General features: G+C 49.0%; 1 protein-coding gene across 1 annotated transcript in view; it reads left to right on the top strand.

Annotated features, from left to right (window-relative positions):
- Positions 1 to 22,740, top strand: part of Rab11fip4 (RAB11 family interacting protein 4) — a 102,116-nt gene that overhangs the window by 7,504 nt on the left and 71,872 nt on the right. Inside the window, exons 2-3 of the mRNA XM_020161944.2 lie at positions 15,974 to 16,061; positions 17,461 to 17,549. Coding sequence (XP_020017533.2) covers positions 15,974 to 16,061; positions 17,461 to 17,549 — 177 coding nt within the window. The remainder of the gene's footprint in view (positions 1 to 15,973; positions 16,062 to 17,460; positions 17,550 to 22,740) is intronic.

Here is a 22,740-nt window from a genome sequence, read left to right as displayed (position 1 = left end):
CCAGTCCCTGCCTCTCTCTCTCTGGGTCAGTTCTGTCAACTGCCCAGTCTGGATTCCCTTTGAAGGCTCTCTTGATCAGAATCTTCAGTGGATCTTTTAAAATGCAGATTCCAGGGTCCGATGCTGGCTGCCAGGCTAAGCAGATCCATGTTGGGGTGCTGGAGGGCCTGAATCCCAGTGCTGCCTCAAACTTCCTTGCCTCTCCAAGCTGGAAGAGCCTAAGAGTCCCTGACTCTTCAGGGCTGTGTGAGGGTGAGTGAAGTGAAAGGCGTGCAAATCCCTTGCACCTTTTTACTTTCTGGTGCTATAGGACCCTTTTGCACTGACCATCCTCCCTCCACCCTGGGCCTCCAGTCTAGATGCTGTGTTTAAGGAAGGAGGTCTAAATTCTGAATGAGGTGCCCTGCCTCTGCTACTTGCTTCTGTGCTTGCTGGAAAAGAAACCTGCCTCTGCCGAGCAGGAGCAGACAGGTGCTAAGCCTTGTCTGCCACAACCCAGCTGCTTGCTGGACCCTAAGAAATTCCCCAGATGACACTGTCCTTTGCATGGGTCCAGCCACTCAGATTGCAAGGCCTCTTCCCGGTAAGAAGAGACTGCAGCAGCAGAGAGGAGGACAGAGACATGGCAGCCAGCCCCACATCCCCTTCCCTCTACCTGGTCAGTGTTGTGGGAAGTTGAGTAGGTTGGGGAGTCCAGGGCCACCAGCTTCTCTTCCACTGGGAAGCTGCTTGGTCATGAGATCCCACAGAGTCAAACTCCACCCTAAGCTTCTGACTGTGGGGGTGGGTGGTAGACCAAGAGTCCTCACTCTCTAAGGACCACCACCCTCCTTCCATCCAGATTCTGTTCTCCTGTGGAAATGGCCCATTCAGTGTCCTGTGCAAAGTAGATCTGCTAAAGGTAGCAGAGCTGGCAGCAGGGGCTCCCACCCTGTGCATGTGGAGTCCTTGTCCTGCACAGGGGAGGGAGCACTGTAGCCAGCATCTGCTTATTTCTTCAGTCTAGTGAAGGCTCTACTGAAAAACTCACTACTGTGAACCAGTCTATCAAACTTACTGATCTAAGAATGATCATGGCCTCGTGATACACTCTACCACTCAGCTACACCCCAACCCCCTGAGAGTTCTTTTTTCCTGTGACCCCTTGATGCTCTAAGAAATGCCCTCCCAGAGACCTCAGGCAAGGGGCTCAACCTCTCTGGGTACCTCTTGCTTCATCAGTGAAACAGACCATAACCCCACTATGCCTAACAGATGGGAAGAAACTGCATCTTATTAGTCTCTGCTACCCCCATTGGCCTCAGAGGTCCTCTTGGTGTCCCCAGTCCCTGACTGGGCCTGACCTAGAAAGGATGGAGTAAATACCAGTGAATCCCATGGGATAGACAAGTTCTGGAGAATGGGCCTGAGACCCTTGTGGAGCTTCTGTGGGAGATCTCCAGATGGGCAGGACTTCTACATCTTTTGAGGTCTCCATCAGGATCTTCCTGACGCTGCCAGACACTGGAATCAGAAGGGGCCTGATGACTGCAAGACACTTGGAATGGAGCAGGAGGCTCCATGGAGCAGGTATTAACAAATACCTGCTCAGTATTTTGCTGAAGGTCAAGAGTCCTCAAATCCATATCTCCCTTGGTCCCCATGGTAACAGTATGAGGTGGTGAGTACTGCCTGCCCATTTCACAGGTGAAAAAACTGACTCAGCTGGTGTTGTGGTGCACACTTGTAATACCAGCTGCTCGGGAGGCTGAGGTAAGAGGATTGTGGTTTGAGGCTGGTCTGGGCAAAAGCACAAGACCCTATCTGAAAAACAAAAACAAACCCTGAAAAAACAAAAGGACTGGGGACATGACTCAAGTGTAGAATGCTTCACTAGCAAGGCTCTGAGTTCAATCTCCAGTACTGTAAACACTGCAAAACAAAACAAACAAAAACAAGGCTCAGGGAGGGTGGGATTTGCCACAGTCTTGGCAAGGCTGAGTCTCTCCTTTCCCTAATTTAGAAACCCCATAACGGGTTCCCAGAACCTGTAGCTTTTCTTTTTCTGTGCTGGCAGCAGTAACATTGCACCTTCTGGCTGGAACCACCATGTCTTGCTTTGTTTCAGAAGCTAAAGCTCAGTTCCCTGGCAGGCTGTGAGGTGTTATGCTCAACTCCATCTTCTGAGGAAGGGAGGGGTGGTGGGAAGGTATTTCAATCTGAGTTTGTAGCAACTCCAGCAAAGCACTAGAGTGAGCAGCACCCTTCTGGCTACCCGGACAGTAGACGTCAAGAGAGGGCTTAACACCATGAGGCCAGGCACAGGAGCTGCCCTCCCATGGTGGCTGGAGGGTTGTGCCTCCCCTGCAAAAGCAGTGTCCAAGCACAGGTGTCCCTCCTCTTGCACAGTGACCTCCCTGTTTTCCATTGCCAGGAAAACTCCACAGAGGTGAGCATAGGCTTGGCCTTGCCACACCCAGTCTTCCTTCCTGCCCAGCACCCAAGTTTCCAAGTGGCAAACGCAGACTGCACCATCAGAAACTCAGTGCGAGTGCTTTCCAAGTCTTCCCTGTCACAAAAAGGAGCAGGGCTGTGTGCCTGTGCCTTTTCTCCTTCTCCTGCCCTGGTGCTCTGTGACTGAATTGCCCATCCCTTAGGGATTTCACAGCACACTTGGGGCCTAGAACTGCCCAGTGAGTCCTGGTGTGGACTGGGCAACTGAGAACACAGGCTGCCCTGGGAAGTGCAGTCCAGACTTGTGGCTTCCTCCAAGTCCTGTCATCAAAGCCATGAGGACAGAACCTTCTCCCTCATGTGAGCTCAGTCAGTCGCCACTTGGTCCCCCTGTTGCAGATGAATTCCCTACTTCTGCCACCATGAGGGAGAGGTCAGAGCTGCCACTACCATCCTTAGAGACAGGTCCATGTCATTAGTCAGAACAAATGGAGGAAACCTTTTTTCCTGACAGTCACTTCACCTGACCAGAAGGGGCCTGTGTCTGAGAGCCTGGGGACTTGGATCTGTGGTGAGGAAAAAACCCTAACATGCCATCCCAGCCAACTATATCCTACCTGATGCCACTCACTCCTTGCCCTTACCTCCTCCTGGGCATCCATGAGGGGCTGAACCCCTCATCCATCCAGACACAAGAGATAGGCCCTGGGAGTCAGCCTCACCACCCTGCCTGCCTGAAGCCAAGCAGGCCCAGCACTGCCTGGAAATGCTCCCTCTGTTCCTTCTCTCGGGTCAGCACAGCCTCCTTTTCTGGATTGTGGCAGCCTCGCCATCACCCTCTCTTGCCTCCATCCACTCTGCACTTCGAGCTTCAGGTGCCATTCTGGGTGCAGACCTGCTTTCTTGAGTCCATCAGAAGGGAGCATGCCCTCCCTGGCCTGAGCTTCTCTCAGCTTCTGCCTCTGTTGGGTGCTACCCCACCACCGGTCTTGAATATCTGTTCCTACAACTGCATCTTCAGGGCTCCCATCCTTGTTTTTTGCTTTTTTGTTTTCTTTTTAATCCCCGCCCGCCTCCATACTGTGAATTGAACCCAGGCCCTCACACATGCCAAGCAAGCAAGTGGCAGGTGGTTCCACTCTGACCCATGCCCCGTCCCCTTTATTTGTTTTTTTTTTTTTTTTTTTGAGATAAAGTCTTAATACCTTTAGTGCTGGCCTAAACTCACAATCATACTGCCTCTGCCTTCTGAGTAGCAGGGATTACAGGCATGTACCACCTCACCAGCTAATGCTGCCATCCTTCAGGACCAGCATAGCTACCTCCTCTGGGCTTCCACTGTGAAGCCTGTGACTTTTGGAGTAGCATCTTCTAGGGGGCTACATTATAATGGGTTCTGTCATATTTTTCTCCCCCTGCAGTACTGTGAGCAATTAAAAAAAAATTAAAAGACTTTACCTTTTTTGTTTTCTGAGCTTAAAAAATGTCCCAGTCCATTTTTTAAATTCAGCCAATTAAACATTGTTGGAAGATGAGGAAGGATTAGCTGCATGCCCAGCTCCTGGGTGTCAGTCTAGAAAAGTGCTCACTTACCTAGAGCCTGGTCCGTGTCAGCTTGCAGGCTGTCTCATGGGTCCTTCCCTCTAAATCCTAGCACACAATGAGGACTCTATCTCTCAAAGAGGTTGAGTCATTCATTCTCCCTTGGTTGCACAGCTGGTGAATGGAGGAGGGGGAGTTCCAGCCTAGCTCTGTCTACCTGCAGAGCCTGGGAGTGACATATGCCCTGAGCATGTGGCAGTAGGAACAGTCAGCCATGCTCTTTCATGATCTTCCTGAGGCTATTTTCATTTCACTCACAAAATGCAGCAGGACATCTGTCCTCTTCCCAGGAGCTTCCTGGGAATTTGTCTGCTACAAATAGGGCTGAGGAAATGTTTGCTGAAGGCAGGGACAGCAGACAGACAGAAGCAAGCAGAGGTCAATCCACTGAGACCACCCAGACTTCTGTCACTTTCATTTCTATTCAGATACCAAACAAAGCCCTCATGGGTGGTCAGAGGGATTCTGGATGGTAGCCTACTCAGGCTGTGAACTAGGGGCTGCTGGTGACACTGGGACATCCTAGGGGTCTTTAAAGTTCTTGTCCAGATGAGGCATTACTGCCCAGGAGGCTGTGGCCTGGATGCTGGCTGTCCCATCTTGATGCCTGGCCTCCCTGGACAGAGGCACCCCAATACCACACAGTCCCTCCATTATGCACTGAGCAGCTTTGTGCTGAAACCGCTTCCTGTCCCCACCTTTTATTCCAGTGGGTCCTTGAGGTGCAACTCATCAGGGGCCCTCAGGCTTTGAGAACCAGGAACCAACACAAAATGGCTTAATGCCGGGAGAAATGCCTCTTTAAAAAACAACTTGAAAACCCGGGGTAAGGCAGCTCCAGACTGGTTCCTTCAAGAACTCAGAGGCATCAGCCAGGACCCAACCCCCTTCCACTGTCTCCCCATGAAGCCCAAGATGGCATGGCTCTCCAGGAGAGGAAGAACGGAGGGAAGGTCTTCCCATCGGTGGCTGATGCGTTATAGATCTGGAAACTGAGGCCCAGAAAGATAGTAAGATTTGTTCATGGTCCTACAGGGATACATACTGAATGCCAGGTGTAGGCTGTGACACAAAACTCTTCACATCGAGGGAGTGGGCTCTGGGGGTGGGGCTGGTAGGGATTGAAAGCAGGACAGGTGGGCTAGTGGAGTGACTCAGTGGTAGGGCACCTGCCTAGCAAGCATGAGACCCTGATTTCAAACCCTAGTACTGCAAAAAAAGGAAAGAGAGAAGGCCAGACCACTGTTCACCGGCCTAGTGCAGAGAATGAGGACCCTCTTTGGAAGCCTCTCTCTTCCTTGTCTATGTCAGGTTCTGCAGAAGCTCTCACTTGGCTCCCCTGCTCGCCTGCCCTGAGAAGTAATAGCAAGGGCCTATGGCTGCCTGTGCCCTTTGTCCGCTGGACTCTAGAATACAGGGCCCATTGTGTGCCTGACATCAGATAGCTGGACTGCCTGGGAAAGTGGATAAACAAGCAGCTGAAGTGCGACCCTGCGGCCCCCGCCGAGGGCCACAGCCCCCTGGGTGGCAGGAGGACTGGAGCCTGGGATTCCTTCTCCTGCCATCCCTGCTGTGGGAGGGTCACTTGGCCTCTGCTCTCCTGCTATGTGGGAGTGACCAGCTCTTTTACTGGGCTATTGAAGGGACTCAAAGGAAAAGCATGGTTGGTGCTCCAACATGTCGCCTGACACCTAAAGGGCCTCTGCCACTGAGAAGGGTCAGTGGCGCTTGTTCTTTGGTTTGTTTGGTTTGTAGTGCTGGGGATGGAACCTAACACCTTGCCCATGCTGTTAATGAGGACGAAGTGCAGTGCCAGCCTGCTGAGCAGCCCTCCTCCTCATAGCTGTTCCCTCTTTAGCATCTTGCCTCTAGCTGCCCCAGACCACCTGCCTCTGCTGTCTTTCTCCCTCCCCTGATCCTCCTTGCAGCTATCACACCCTTCCCCACCACCCCCTCACTGGGCCAGCTCCCAGTAGAAGACTGTCTCACTGCTTCTGGGACATATGCTGCCTCCATTCTATGTTTGGTACCTGTCTCCCCCCAGGTGTGCCTTGAGCTTAAATCCTCCAGGCTGCCCACTGCCCCTCCCAGTCCCAGGAGGGCTCTGGCTCTGCCAGCTGTACCCCCCCACACACAGTGATCCTTTCCCTAGAGTGTAGCCTGCACTGGGAAGGCAGGCTAGATTCCCTGTGGGGGCACAACTGCCAGTGGTGTTTTGGGACAGCAGAGGACCAGAGCAGCACAGGATAGAATAGGAGGCCCTACTTGGAACTGAGCTCCAGCCCTGCCTCCTGGACAGTACAGGGAGTCCCAAGGAGCCCCAGTGGGTCCTGTCTTTCCCACCTTTACCTGCCTGCCTTGTATTTGGGCTGCTTTCTTTCACTGGGGGTTTCCAACCGCACTCCACCCCAGGCCAGCCCTGGAATTCCTTCTGCAGGTACAGAAGCTTCTGGGTGCCCAGCCAAGATGGGTTTCCTCCTAGGGTGGCAGAACATGCTATTCAGATGCCCATGGGCCAGGAAGGGGAGCAGTCTAGGTGGGGCAAGTGGAGCTAGGATGTGGAACCTGGACTTGGGGTCACTTCAGTGAAGGGGGAGCAGAGCACACACCTGTGTAGAGGGCACTGTCTTAATAGTGTCTCTGTGGGGGCCATGACCCAGTGCTCCCCAATGTGATTGTTTAAGAACAGCCAGCCCAGATGGTGTATGCAATTTCCTTATATATAGGAAAGTTCACTTTTGTGGTGATTTCATGAGTTTTAGCTTTTGCATAGGGGTCTGTTAGAGCATTTGCCTATCGGGTCCCAGACCCTTAGTTTGGCCCCAGCACCACAAAAAGAGGGGGTGAGGACATTTGTGCAGGTTCCTCTAGTCATCACCATAATCTGAATACAGATGGGTTCATCCTCCATAATTCCCTTCTGCTTCCCCTGTATTTGAACTCCCCTTCTTGCCCTTGGCATGCACTGGTCAGTGTAGTTTTGTCTTTTTATAGAAATAAATCACACAGTACGTAACCTTTTGAAACCAGCTTCCTTCCTTTAGCAAAATGTATCTGCAGTCCATCCCCTTTGTTACATATCTATACTTTGGTCCATTTCTTCTGTTCACTTGGAAGAAATTTGAGATGTTTCTAGTTTAGGGTAATGCTGCTGTAGACATTTGTGTGCAGTTTGTGTGTGTGTGTGTGTGTGTGTGTGTGTAAGTTTCCATTTCTCTAGGATTGGGAAGGATAAGGAACTGTCTTTACCAGTTTGTCTATTCCTAGTTTGCTGAGTTTTTATCGTGAATGGAGGTTGAATTTTGCCAGGTAGTTTCTCCGCATCTTTCAGTAGGTTTTTCTTCTTTAAATAATTTTTAGATTATGTTGATTTCTAAATGCTGAGCCAGCCTTGCTAGGTAAACCTCACCTGGCTGTGGTCTTATACTATTCGTACGCACAGTGTTTTGCTGAGCATCACTGCATCTATGCTTATAGGAATATTGGTCTGTAGTTTCCTTGCACTGCTTCTGTAGGGTCTTGGTATCAAGGCAACACTGGCCTCTTAAGTCTCTTGAAGAGATTGTGGAGGATTTATGGATATCTTCCTTAAACATTTGGTGAAACCATCTGGGCCTGGAAGGATATAAACTATGAAATTTCTTTAAAAGCTTTGGGACTATTCAGATTATCTGTTTTTGCTTTATTAGTTTTAGTGGTTTGTGTCTTTCAAAGAATTGGACTATTATTTTATCTAAATTATAAAAATTATGCATATAGAGGTGTTTATAAGTGTTCCCTTAGCTTTTGTCTCCTCCCTTCCTTCCTTCTTTTTTTTTTTTTTTTTTTTGAGTGGGTAGCACATGTTAGGCAAGAACTCTACCACTGAGATACACCACCAGGCCCCTTTAAAAGTCTGTAGGACCATAGTGACACATCTGCTTCCATTTCCATCATTACTAATTTAAATCCTCTCTCTTTCTCTTTCTCTCTCTCTCTCTCTCTCTCTCTCTCATTATTCTGGTTAGTTAGGGATTTATTGGCTTTTATTAATCTTTAAAAACAGATTTTTTTGTGGGAGGGCAGCACTGGGTTTTTTTTTTTTTTTAACTTAGGGCCTCACACTTTCCAGGCAGGTACTCACTGCTTGAGCTACTCCATCAGTCCTTTTTTTGTGATGGGTTTTTTGAGATAGGGTCTCAAGAACTATTTGCCTGGGCTGGCCTTGAACCGTGATTCTCCTGACCTCTCCTTCCTGAGCAGCTAGGATTACAGGCATGAGCCACTGGCACTGGCCTCAAAAAAGCCAGATTTTTATTTCATTGATTTTTTTTCCCCTACCATTTTTATGGTCTTAATTTTATTCATTTCTGTAATTATTTCTTTCTTCCTGTTGCTTTGGATTTGAATTTTATTTTATTATATCTTTATTTTCATTTAATTTAGGTTATTTTTTGTTTCTTTTGACTTTTTTTTTTTTTTTTTTTGCAGTACTGGGGTTTGAACTCAGGGCCTACACCTTAAGCCACTCCACCAGTCATTTTATGTGATGGATTTTTTTCTAGATAGGGTCTCACGAACTATTTGCCCAGGGCTGGCTTTGAACCACGATCCTCCTGCTCTCTGCCTCCGGTGTAGCTAGGATTACAGACACTTTCTTTTTAACTCATGAATTACTTAGACATGTGTTGTTTCATTCCCAAGTATTTGGAAATTTTTCAGGTGCCTTTCTGTAACTGGCTTTTATTTTAATTCCACTATGGTCAGAGCACATACTTTGTATAATTTCAATTCATTTAAATTTGTTACCACTTGTTAAAGACTGAGGATGTGATATACCTTGGTGAATGTTCTGTGTGCACTTGAGAAGAATGCATATTCTGTTCTTACTGGGGAGAGACTTCTATGAGTGCCAGTTAAGTTTAGCTAGTTAGTAGTGTTGTCCAGACCTTTTCCTCCTTGTTAATTTTCCATCTAGCTAGTTCTGAGGTTACTGGAGAGGCGCATTGATGTCCCGACTTCCCTTGTCAGTTTGTTGAGTTCTGTTGGTTTTTCTCCACTTGCTTTGGAGCTTCTTTATTAGGCAGGCGTGTGCACATCTAAGGTTGTTATATCTTCTTAGCAAGTTGACCCTTTGGTTAATAATCCTTGGTTATTTTCCTTGGTCAGATTAGTTGGCTGTATCACTGTTGTGTTGGTAGTGTTTTCTATCATCTGTATCCTGCTATTGATTCATCTGGAGAACTCAGTTTTGTTTTATTTTGTTTTTTGAGACAGGATCTAGGTATGTAGCTCAAGCTGGCCTTCACCTCACAGTCCCTGCCTCAGCCTCCTGAGTAATGAGATATATTGGCATGTGCCATAATGCCTAACTGTATCGGAGAACTTTTTATTTCCGGTATTGTGTTTTTTCGTTCTAAATTTCCATCTTGTTCTTTTTACTGCTACTTTTTTTCTGCTGAGAATTTCTGTACTTCCATTTCCTTCATGAAACATGGTTACATTAGCTGCTTTAGTCTTTTTCTACTCTGTTTTAATCCCCAACCCCAAACCTAAACAATGCAATAGCAAAAAAACCCAAAAAACCCAAAACAGCTTTGTGCAAGAATGACAACATCTGGCTCATCTTGGGGTTGGTATCTGTTGCTTGTCTTTTCCCTCACACACTGTTGTCAGCTTTTCCTGCTTCAAGTGATTTTTAGATTGGGCATTTTGGAAGTTGTAGTGTGAGATTCTGGATCCTGTTGAAATTCTCTGAAGAATGTCAACATTTCATTGGTTTGTTTTTAATCAGGAAATCAGCCCAGTTACATTAAAGCCCTAGATCCTGCCCTGCCCTCTGTGTGCTGTGGTTTTAATGCTAGTGTAGTTTTCAAAACCTTTGCAGGACTATTCAGAGCTACCCCAGGCCTGCACACTCCAGGGTCAGGTCTGTGCCGTCTACACTGTAGTCTAGTTGTGAAAGCCTTTGGGATGTAGTTTTGGGTCAGTTCTGTGCTTGTGCAGCTTAGGGGTGGGCTCAGGACTTCAAACTTCATAGGATCCATTTCCCAGCTTCCTTCCCTCTGTGTCAGGACACAGCCCCCTCCATCCCCTCCCAGGGGCCCCTTTTCTTTCCAGGAAGAAAGATTTTTCCCCTCTCAGAGTGTTTAGGTCCCTCTGTGTGACTGCTATGACTGCTGCCACCACCCAACTTTGGGACCTGAGGAGAAAGCAGGGGTGGAGGGGTGGGGGATAAGGAGAAGGGAAGGAGGGCAGGAAGGGAGGGAGGGGGAGAGAGAGAGAGAGAGAGAGAGAGAGATAGAGAGAGAGAGAGAGAGAGAGAGAGAGAAAGAGAAAGAGAACCAGGACATTTCTCATTTCTCCTGAAAGGGAAAGGGACCCTTCCCCAACTTCTCATCGTTGGTAGCCTCTTCTCTTCACACCTGTTGCACATAAAACAAACCAAAAAATAAAAAGAAGTAAACCAGTTTTTGTGTTCCTCCCTGGTGTACTTTGCAAGGTTCTTGTCTCCTTCCCTGTGTCCAAGGTAACCAGTGGGAGAGGAAGGTGTGCTGTGCCCACTCCATCTCAGCCAGACCAGTAGGCTTCCTTGGTTGGGGCTTTTGTTTGTTTTTGTTTTTAATTGGGTTTTTTTGAGATAGAGTCTCACTGTGTAGCCCAGGCTAGCCTCAAACTTGTGATCCCTCTGCCTTAAACTCCCAAGTGCTGGAATTACAGGCTTATAGCAATATGTCTGGCTCCCTGGTTTTTAATATTGGCATCTACATAGCAGATTTTAAGTCGGCCTTCCAACTGTGTCTGGGATGCTCACTGGCAACTTCTACTTTAATAATTCAACATCTTGAAATGAATTTTTCCTTTAATATTCAAATTCTTAAATGACCCAAGCCTTGTATGCACATATGAATAATAAAACAATAAAAAAAAACTCAAAAAAAAATTCGAATTCTTAAGCAAGGGTTCCCTTTATTAATGCCAGTTTTTGTAGCAGAATACAAATTTATTCTCTCACTAGTCAGAGTAAGTTCCCAAACTTATAATAACAATTCTATTAGCTGTGTTACCTTCACCCTGAATGCACGAGCTTGCTTCTTCTGTTTCCTCATCTGTAAAATGGGAATAATAACAGTATCCACCGTGTGGGGGTTGGTGAGGCTTAAATAAGCTCCTGTGTACAGAATGCTTAGAATGGTGCCTGGCATGGACACAGCTACTCAGCATTTGCTTTGATTACTGCTAGGAATGGCTCATGTTCATTTAGCACCTCGGGTGCAGAGGGTCTCACTACAGTGGGATAAACCAGCTTGTCTCCCTCGTCAGAGGGCTGAGACCTCAGGAAGGCGAAAGGCTGGCTGGAGTGTGGCTGGCAGAGCTAAAATGAGGGAGGCGTGGGTGGCAGGGCCCAGACTGGGGAGAATGTGGCTGGTAATCAGTTAGAGAGCTGCAGCAATGAGGCCCGGGGTATCGTCTGGTCCGAGCTACTGGAGATGTGACCCAGGGGAGTGAACATCAGAAAATCAGCCTGAAGAGAAAGATGACAGAAATAGAAGGGGAAGCCTGGTAACTGAGCGGCCCCAAAAAAGAAAGATCAATATTCTACTGCCAGCAAAACAACCAATTTCCCTGGCAGCAAGCTCAGTGGCCCAGCTGTATGCTTTAGAGACAGCAGCTGTTCCTGTCATCCCTGCCAGACCCAGCGTGGTTCTGTCCTTGCCCCGGAGCCAGAGAGGAGCCTTCAGGGCCACCCAGCCAAGCACAGTATGCGCACCAATGCCCTGGTCCCCGTCTTCACCACACCACTACCTGTGGAGGGTTATTTGCCAGTGACCTTGCCCCTCCCTGGGACTTGGCTTCCCCACCTAGGAAAGGAAGAGCTAGTGAGCTGAATGCATTCCAGGGAGCACTGCGAAAGGTTAGCAGTGTGAAAGTGGGGGTTCTAGTCACAGAGGGTGAAGCCTTCCTTTTGCCATGTTGTAGATAGACCTCACACATGTCCTCTGAGCAACACTCCTAACCCAAGCTCTTTTCTTTTTCTTTTTCTTTCTTTCTTTTTTTTTTTTTCTTTTTTGCAGTAATAGGGATTGAATTCAGGATCTCCTGCTTGCCAGGCAGGTACTTTACCACTTGAGCCACTCCACCAGTCCCTCAAAGCTCTTTTGATACACAAGCCAGAGGGGGACTGAACCCATGCTTTAGTGCAATAACCATGTGAGAGCCTGCCTCTGGCCCCAGCAAGGTCACCCATCTTGCGGAGGGAGGAGGACACTAGAGAGCAGTGTCTGCTAATGCAGATCAGTGAGAGCTGGTTCACTGGTGCTGCTGCGGCAACTGGGTCTAAATGTCTTCACTTCTCTGAGCCTGTGTGTCTGAAACGGAGAACCATGATAGCAGCTACCATTTAGATTGCTGTGACGTGACATGCATCCCAGCTTAGTGCCGTGCTGTGGCTGCGGCCTCCAGGGACCCAGCGAGGCTTACTCACACCACTCTGTGCAATGCTGCTGGGATTTATTTTAAGGGCCATCTCACCCATGGCTGTGGGACTTAGGGCCACTGTCCAGTGTGTGTTCTAAGAGCTTTGCAGTGATCTTCACTTATTTGCACAGGACTGACCTATAGGGTACATGGCACTTTCATGGCCACTACTCTGGGACTGCCATTCTTTGAAGAGAAGGGAAATCACAACAGGTGTGAAGCCCCAACTGCAACCTAGGCCTCAACTAAGGGATCCCCTGCAGACTATGCAGTGGCCCTCAGGACCTTGCCTCTGCCCATGATGTAACAACTCCCAGCCCCACCTGCTCCCAGCTGGCTTTCCCTAGAGACACGGGAATGGGCAGCCTGGCCCAGCAGTGTCCTGAGCCCCAGGAAGCTATGTACTCAGGAACCACAGAATCCCAATCTGTGGGTGAAAGCAGTGGGCTACCTCACAGCTGCATCTGAAGGGAGGGCTCCTCACACTCTCTTAGCACTCTGGGACCAGCTCTGCCCTTGGCTTGCATCAGAGATGATTAAGCATAGCTCCTGACCTTGGAGAAGAATGTAGGGTTGAGTGCCAGGAGACTGGGGTACGGGGTGCCCATCCCTGTGGTCATAGACTTTGTAATGCCAGTGAAGAGAGGGCAGGAGGAGAGGAGGTTGGCAGCCAGCTGGGGTTGTGGGGGAGCTCCCATACAGTCCTCAGGTGCCACCTGGCCATTGCTATTCTCAGAAGCTACATCATCGCCTGGCAGTGTCAGAGGCTGCCGTAGCTGGCTGAGGTGGCAGCTGCAATGCTGAGGAGGCTCTAGCCAGCCAGAAGCTGGCAAAAAGGCCTCCCTGCCTCACTGAGGTTCTGCAGGTTTTTCTCAAGATCCCACCAGGTACCAGGTTCTGGGGTGTCTCAGAGTAGACTTTGCACAACCCCTCTGCCATCTCTCACCTCTGGCCTCACAGTGGATAAGCAGGGAAACTGCAGCAGAGGGATCAACAGAAAGCCGCCACACTCAGGGAGGAAAAGTGGTGGTGTTAGGGGCTCATCTTTGGAGCCCACTTGGACCAACCCCATGATGCTAAGAGGCCATGGTGACGGGACTTCTGACCCTGCTGCAGCTGCCACACTAGAAAAGTCTTTCTAAGAGTCTGCTGATGTGCCTGGGCCTCAGAGCATGTGACAGGCAGAGTGGGAGGGAGGGCAGGTCTTCCTGTAATGGTGCTAGTCATAGCAGTGACAGGAATCCCTCTCCACACGCTGGCTGTATGTTCCCAGAGTGCTTTCATATCAGTCATCTGCAACTTGAGGGAGAGAATTTGGAGAGAGCTTGTCCTGGCCTGCTGTGGCTGTAGCTAGTGATGGTGCCTACTAATGAGTGTGACTGCATGTGTGTGTCCATGTATGTGTCCAATCACATACATGCGGGACTAGCAGGTGCCACCATCAGCTACCATCTGCCCCAGCAGAGTGCCCAGCATGTTGGAGGCATTCAGTGGTCGCTTGTGAATGAATGAATGAATGAGTGAGTGCTCACAGATGTGCTGTGGAGGGGCTGCTACAGGCTGTGGAGATGTGCTACAGGCTGATTTGGAAGCAGTCTTGAGGAAAAAATGTCAAGAAGTTGACATTTGAATCTGAAGCAAGAAGATGGCGAGTTCCAGCCCAGCCTGGGCTACATAACGAAACCCTATCTCCCTGTCTCAAAAAAAAAAAAAAAAAATTGAGAATCAAGGGGAGAGCTGGGTGTGGTGGCACAAGTCTGCAATTCTGGTATTCAGGAGGCTGAAGCAGGAGGATCATGAATTTAAGGTCAGCCTGGGCTACATAGTGATACCCTTCTTAAAACAAAACTAACAAAATGAAAAGTTACCGGGCTCGGTGTAATGGTTCATGCCTGTAATCTCAGCTACTTGGGAGGTGGAGGTAGGAGGATTGAAGTTCAAGCCAGCCCAGGGGAAAGGGGAAGGGAAAGCAAAAGGGCTTGGGGTGTGGCATAACTGGTGCAGCACTTGTTAGGCAATCAAATTAAATGCCTAATACTGCCCCCACCCCAAAAAAATTTACATGTTCTCTGGAACCATTTATATTCATTTATTCAGCAAGTATTTGTGAGGCTTCTAGTATATACCAGTCATGGCAAGCTACCAACTATGCAGTAGTGATCAAATCAGATAGTCTTTGCCCTCAGGGAGCTTACTTTGTAGAGGGAAGATACAAATTCATCAAATTATCACATAACATATAATTACAAGTTTTACAGCCAGTTTGAAGGACAGTTCTGGTTGCTGAAAGACAAGGTAGCATCAGGATGGGGTGGTTAGGGCAGGCTTGCTCCATAGAGGTACAAAAGGAGACCTGAGGGCATTCAAGATACAGAGAACAGAGCTGGATGCAGTGGTGCACACCTACAACCCCAGCTACTTGGGAGGCTAAGGCAGGAAAATCACTTGAGCCTAGGAGTTTGGGGTCAGCTTGGGCAACATAGTGAGGACCCTCAAGCATGACAGAAGATAGACTATCAGCCACAGCGCAAAAACCCCCTCTGCTCTCCTTCCTATATGACGCCCCACATCAAGCCAGTCTTGACCATCCTTGCTTTTGCCTTAAACCTTATTTAATTCGTAGTTTTAAATAATGTACACACATTGTATAACATATCCTCCTGTCAACAAAGGGGAATTTGATCAAAGGTCTCAAACCTGTAAGATGCAGGTTTTTCAAATGTGGTTAAAGATGTGTCTTTTAGAAGTGGGGTTTCTAGATTCTTTTACAATAAGTTTAGTATTCATATTTTTGTTAAAGAAGCCACTGTTTTATTTTATTTTATGTATTTTAAAGTATCCTAGCAGCCTGGCATAGTGCTGTAATCCCAGCATTGAGGCAGAAGGAGCTCGAGTTCAAGGCTAGCCTAGACTACATTGTGAGTCCCTGCCTCAAAACAAAAACAAAAACAAACCATAAAAAGCAAAAAATAAACGCAAAAAAACACCTTGTAGCTGAATGTGCCTTCAGTGTACTGTCTTTGGGGCAGGGACTAGAGGAGGGCTCCATGGGACTAGTCCTCACTGAGCCTGACCTGAGGGGAACAAAGTGACCCACACTTGCCTGGGGCTTGGTATAGACCCCAGGGAAAAGAACTAGCCAGTCACCAGTGACTCATGCCTGTAATCCTAGCTACTCAGGAAGATCGCAGTTTGAAGCCAGCCCAGGTAAATAGTTTATGAGACCCTATCTCAAAAATACCCAACACAAAAAAATAGGGCTGGCAGAGTGGTTCAAGTGATAGAGTGCCGGCCTAACAAGCGTGAGGTCCTGACTTCAAACCCCAGTACCACCTAAAACAAAAAAAAGAACTAGGCTGGAGATGCTGGTGTGCTCTTGGCTCAGTTGGTGAATCCCCTCCTTTCCAGCCTCTCTGCCCCAGCATCCTGGCCCTCAGGGTGTGTTTGGTTGCCTCATACCTGTCCTCTTTCCTTCCCACAGGTGGAAAAACTTGTGAAGTATTTGGATCCGAATGACCTGGGGAGAATCAACTTCAAGGACTTTTGCCGTGGGGTGTTTGCCATGAAAGGTGAGGCCATCTGGGGGAGGGAAGGTCCCATGGGCTCTCTCAGGTCCTATCCAGCTGAGAAGCTGCTATGACTTGAGGTTCCAAAGCCTAGGGTGGGCCCTGGAAGTGGGATTTGTTCCTGGCTAGCATTGAGCTTCCATAGCTGCACCAGCCAGGGGCAGTTGTGGGGCTGGGGGTCTCTGTCCCTCTGCCACAGCATCCCAGCCAGAATTAGGAATGCCAGACATGAAGGATGCCCTTCCTGCCCCTCCTGTTGTCTGACCCCTGGAGAAAAATCTCCTTCTCCTTTTCTCTCCTTCTCCTCTCTCTTTCCTTCCCAAGAGTTTCCCAGGACACGGGAGGGACTTCCAGCTTTAAATCCAGCTCTGGGCACTTCTGGCCTGAGCTGAGCACCCTATCCCCTTCCTCCTACTAGGGTCCCCTAGTTGTTCCCTCCCCTTCTTCTCTAAGCCCCTCCTAATTCCTTCCTTTCATTCCTTCTCCCTTCAAGGGAATAATAGAAAAATCCCTCTCTCTTTTTCCCCAAACCCAAAGGTCAGTTGTGAGAATCCAGCCACTCCATAACTTATTTCAGAGCTGTGTGTCTAGAGAGAGTGACTTAGATTGCCAGCCAAGTGGGCATGCTAAGGCCTCCCCCTGGCTGCTAAGAGAGAACAGCTACTCCTAGAAGTCCTGAGGTGTCCTGTCATCTGTGAAGGAAGCCACCTTCTCCTGTCTGGGTGGGTCAGCTCAGGGCAAGTCCTCACTGGGTTCCTCAGAGTTCTGGGAGATGGGAAGGAAGGAGAAATTGCTTCAGTAGAAGTGAGGGGCAGAGGAAAATGAGCCGAGAAGTTGGGGGACAGCATAGAGAAGGTCTCTAGTAAAGGTTTTCTGCGTGAATTTGTTTGATTCTTTGGGCCATCACAAACGGCACCTGCCAGATGTCTGTGCTGTGCACCTTGTCCAGTGCAACTGTGTAACAGAGTTGGCAGGAGGTGGAGCCATCCTGGAGGTGGCCCTGTCCTGGACTCAAGTTTGCTGGGGTTGGTGAAGGATGCATAGCCTCAGGAATGTATGGAGTTCCTGTGGAATGTAGTCTTCTTCCAGGCAGGCCTCTGTGCTTCCCCTTGCTCTCACCTGCCTCTGCATTTGTATTCTAGTTGGGGTTAGCCCCAGTAGAAGAGTGTTTTGGGGTAAAGGGAACTGGTGTGGCTCCCTGTGCAGTGTCCTGACCCAGCTGCCCCACAGCTTGGCTGCTCCTCCCCTGCCTTTGAGTGGGTAGTCAGCTGGTGTCTTGGGGATGAGGACTCCCTACCTCCCTCCCACCCTTCCCTCCAAGGCCCAAATGTCAAAAGCAGGGCAGCCATGCAGGCTGAAGCTCTGACCCCTCACTTCTGTGTGTCTGTCCATCTGTCCACAGGGTGTGAGGAGCTACTGAAGGATGTGCTGTCCATGGAGAGCGCAGGGACCCTGCCATGTGCACCAGAAATTCCCGACTGCATGGAGCAGGTAAGATGTGGCACCTTGGAGCCTCCATGCTCTACTCACCCTTCCTGCTCTTCTTGCCTTTGCTCTGCTTTCAAGGTACCTGGGAGGGCCCAGACCCTCCCTCTGACTGCCCTCTGGCATCAAAATGAAGAAATTGTTTTTGGAACAGGTTCATTGAAGCCCCTTATGGAGCTATAGCAGAGAGTGTAAGAGCTAAGGGTCATCACAGAGCATCTTCCTCCCCATTTCTGGTGCAGAGGAGAAACTGAGTCCCAGGCAGGGGAAGTGATAGGCTTGAGGTCAGGTGGGCAGGACTGGAGTTTTTTACCTTTTCTCCTATACCGTCTCTCTCTGAGCTGTGTGTTTGTGCATTTCCTGTACAACAACTAATTCTTATGTCTGTGGCACTAGCTGATGTCCAGCAATTCCCAGTTAGTGCAGAGTGGAGGGTCAGTCCCATAAGACTGCCCCTATGTCACACACCACCTACAGTTCTGCCCAGCTGACCACAGAACAACCTAGGATGACATTATACTCGTGATTAGTTCATCATAAGGGTTTGACTTGGGAATGGCCGCATGGAAGGGAAGCCCTAGACAAGGTATGGTAGAAAGGTGAGTGCACTTTCCCACCATCTCTAGGTATACCTGCTTCCTAGCACATCAGTGGCTTTACTCACCCAGAAGTTCTCTGAATCTGGTTGTTCAAGAGTTTTTATAACCCAGTCTCAAGCCTCCTCCTTGCCCTGGAGGTAGAGGGCAGGTAGGGCTAAAAATTCCCAAGTGTGGTCTTTCTGGACACCAACCCCATTCTATAGCTATCTAAAGGTCCCACCTTGAGCCATCTCATTAGCATAAACTCAGGTGTAGGCAAAAGGCTGTTGTTAGGAATAAAAACCTTTCCCATCAGGAAATTCCAAGGGTTTTAGGAGCTCTGTGCCAGGAAGTAAGGACAAGGAACAAATATTACACTGCAGTTTTTGTGGCTTCACACCACGGTTGTCATTACCAAATGGTGTGTTCATTATAAAACTGTGAACTACTTTTCCAAACACTTCCAGCTTCACCCTACAGAGAAACAGCATAAGATATGCTTCTTGACAGTCTCCGGGGTCCTTTTGCTGCTCATCCAATGCAGCTCAAAAACCTCTTAGCTCTGTAGTGCCTCAATTCATTCCCCACCCCCAAGTGAGTAAGCTTTGCCACTGAAGGAGGCCCAGGATCCTAGAGAGCACTTTAGCCATTGGTTGGCCTCGTGGGATCCTGCTGGGCAGTGGGTCAGAGTTGGGAGTCTGTGGGCAGCACCAGGAGAGGGAGAGTCCATAGGTGGACTGAAAGTAGCCAAGTGAATCGTGTTGGAAAAGGCCAAGGCTCTGTCAAATGACAAAATTATGACAAATTTGATTGGCTCTCATTTGTGGTGGAGAGCTCCCACTGGGCAGTAGCAGAGCAGTGGGTTTTGTACAGTTTTAACAGGGAAACAGAACAATTGGCAAAAAGCTGATTAGCGTCAGGTTACTTCAGGTTGCTTTTCAAAGGGTTAAAGCAAAGAAGAGTCCCTTATGCCAGCTAAAACTGGCCACTTTGGGGATTTGGCTACCATCTCTCTCCTGATCTCTGGGAAGTTCATATAAACAACTTAGTTTTGGCCTAGTGGCATGAAACTTCCACACAAGCAACTCCATTTTTGTTTGATCTTCTGGGCCTAATGCAGGAGTTCAGTCCAAGCCAATGAATTACCTCCTATAAATTTTACTTCACAATCTGGACCAGGTAGCAGGTATGGGGCTAGGGTAGGAGTCAGGTGGGTAGACCTCAGGTGCTATGCTCAGAATAAAAGCCTTTGGAGATGACTCAAGATAAGTGGGCCCCAGGCATGTGCAAAGCCAGCAGTGAGGGCTTCAGGCCTAGCCTGATGCATGTGGGTGAATTTGTGTTGGAGGCTGCCCATCAGGACTGGGACAGAGGACCTGTAACATGGACAAACACTGAGTAGGCCCCACATGGATTACTGAGCAGAATATACAGTGAGGGGGGTAGGCTATGAGGTCCCCCAGAATTGCATCTGTACCCCACTGTGACCACTGACCAGCCATGCAACTCTGAGCAAATCCCTCTCAACCTCTCAGAGCCTCATTTCCTCAACTGTGAAGCAAGGTTTGCTTTACCAGTCTAGGGTCTAATGTGAAGATTTGAGAAGACAGATCAGCAATGCACAATCATCCCTTTCTTTCTGATGCTGAATCCTGGAGCTGAAGTTTGTATTTTTCCTTTTACCTTTGGTCACTGGTATTTCAAAATTATATCAAATGAAGCCTGTGTGGAGGAACAGGAGGGCCAAGTGGAGTTGAAGCCCTGGGTTACCCAGGGGTATCTGAGATCACGGCTTTTGTGATCCTAATACTATGCTACCCACACTTGTAGTAAAGATGGCTCATGGAGAAAAGATGAGAAATAGGGGTGAAGGAGTTGGTCTCCAAGAGAGAATTCTTTGTAAAGCAATAGTTTTTCCTCCAAAGTCCAGAGCTTATGGGAAGACAGAAAGACCTCATTGGTGCATCTTGGCAACCATAGCACTTCAGCTCATTTTCCACAGGACTTTGCAGTTGTGAAGGTGTTTGTGGCTTTTGGTGTTAAGCCTTTCCCATGAGACCCCTTTCTGTCCTCATGTAGGTCTGGTCCTAACAGGTGGCTCCACTGGCCAGAGCCAGCAAATAGCCATTGATGGGTGAAAACATTCAGCAGGTTAGCTTGGTTGACCTGGGCCCTGTTCCCACCACTGGGCTCCTGAGTGCCACAGAGTGTTAAGCAGGCACAGTTCACGGCCAGTGGAGCAGAATACATCCCAGCGCAGGCTCCTGTAACTTCAGGGGAAGACCACAGCTCTTCAGAGGGGAAAGCCATCCTGGGGCACCAGCCCTTAGCACCTTGCTGTGCCCCCACTGTCCCCTAGAGGTCAGGCTGAGACTGAGAAGCCAGCCATGCCCTGATTCACGGTGGGTTTCCCTGAGGAGTGATTTGGAGAGGTGCCGGGATGACACACCAATGAGACAGCAGGATGAGACACTGCCACTTGATGGGCGATGGGCGTGCGTCCAGACAGTGAAATGCTTTCTTGTTGGCTGGTGTGTAGGCTACTGCCATCCACCCCTGAGAGCACCCTGCCTGTGCACTCCTCTCCCAGGCCCTGTGGGCCTATGACACTAGGCACCATGCAGGGCCTTTGGTCAGCTCAAGTCCACCCTGGATACCTGTTCCTGTGTTACACCAGCTCCTAACCTCACAAGATGTCATCCTGCCTGTGTTCTCAGGGCCTGTGGCTCTTGCCAGAGGAAGCTTCCCTGAGGACTTGCCAACCTCAATCTCAACAAGGCTGTTGAGTGAGTTTCCCAGTCTAAAGAATGTGAGTCTAGTCAGAGGGGTCACTGACCAGAGGGGGCATGACAAAGGTCCCCTGGTGTCCAGGGATGCTGTCCTCAGGCTGAGGGCTCAAGAATGCCTTGAGAGTCCCTCCTGAGCCTGCCCTGCTCAGAGGCCTGAGCACTGTGCAGGCCTCAGTTCATGCAGTGGAAGCCCCCATGGAGAGGACACATGGAAGTACAGCTCCACAGGCCTCAAAGACCAGGGCAGGCAGGTGAGATGGCTCACTCCTGTCATCCCAGCTTCTTGGGAAGATCTTTTTTGTTTGTTTGTTTTATTATTCATATGTGCATACAAGGCTTGGGTCATTTCTCCCCTCTGCCCCCACCCCCTCCCTTACCACCCACTCCGCCCCCTCCCTCTCCCCCCCACCCCCTCAATACCCAGCAGAAACTATTTTGCCCTTATCTCTAATTTTGTTGAAGAGAGAGCATAAGCAATAATAGGAAGGAACAAGTTTGGGAAGATCTTGATTTGAGGCCAGCCAGGTAAAAAGTTAGTGAGACCCCATCTCAACCAATAAAAAGCTGAGCATGGTGGCATGCAGCCTGTCATCCCAACTATGTAGGAAGCATAAATAAGAGGATCTTGGTCCAGACCAGCCCAGGCAAAAATGTGAGACCCTATAAAAAAATAACTAAAGTAAAGAAGGGCTAGGGGCATGGCTGATGCAGTAGAGTTCCTGCCTAGCAAGTACAAAGCCCAGAGTTCAAATTCTGGGCTGTCAAAAAGAAGGCCAGAGCCATGGTCAGCCCTCACAGGCAGTGAAGTGAAGCCTGACCTACAGTGCCAAAAAATCCTAGGCACATGGTCATTCACCCTTGTGGACTGATTAACAGTCATTCTGGCTATATGTGGGTGTAGCTGCCATGTCAGAATGGCAAACCAGAAAGTTATCTGTGGTGCCCCAACTCTGCCAGTTGGTCTGACTTTCACCCCTGGTGACCTTCCTCACCAGGGGATAAGATCTAGCATCAGATCCTACCTGCTTCTCCAGCTTCATCTTTCACCATGGTGCATTTCACACCCCACAACTTGTGGCATCAGTGCTGTCTTCAATTTCCAAGAAGGCCATATTCTCTCTTACCTCTGGGCCTTTGCACATGACTTGTTTTTTTCCCGATTGTCCTCCCACTCACTGTCCTGTCATGGACTGCCTTACTCATTTTTTTTTTAGGAATTCCTTAGCGTCTTCTCCTCTAGGAAGCCCCCTGGTTCCCTCTGCTCTAGCCAGAAGAAGACCTGGACTGAGCCTCAGCCTCACCCTCACCCTCCAGGATGGCTCTGCATGGTGCTTGGTGACATCAGGTTTCCTAGCTGTGGCAGGGCCCCTGTCAGGCTCCTCTCATTCATACCTGGCAGTACCCATAGCATCCTTGAGTGTTTCTGTAAGCATCTTAGAGGATTCAGTATCTAGAAATGGGATTGATGTATCAAAGAGAAATGGATTTTAATAGATTATTCTGATTTTTGTTTTTAATAGATGCAGCCAAAATTTTCTCCCAAGCAAACTGGACAAAATTACTCTGCACCAGTTGTACCAAAGACTGTAGAATACAAGAGTGTCACTTCCTCCCGCTCCCACCTGCAGGCCCCTCTCCACTTTCCTTCCTCCCTCTCCTGCTAGCTAGTCACACTGACAGAGGAAAACTCATGATAGCGTTTCTTTGTGTTGCCCTGTGTGCTAGTGAGCTGGATCATCTTTCCTTTCGTTCCCTGACCCTCTGGACTGCTGCTTGTGTGAATGTTCTAGTCATATTCTTTGCCCATTTTCAGTTGGGTGACTTGTCTTT

The sequence above is a fragment of the Castor canadensis genome, chromosome 11 (assembly GCF_047511655.1).
Source record: "Castor canadensis chromosome 11, mCasCan1.hap1v2, whole genome shotgun sequence".
In the NCBI taxonomy this organism is placed as follows: Eukaryota; Metazoa; Chordata; class Mammalia; order Rodentia; family Castoridae; genus Castor; species Castor canadensis.
Note: the sequence above shows the minus strand (reverse complement) of the source record. Positions and strands in the feature narration are given on the sequence as shown.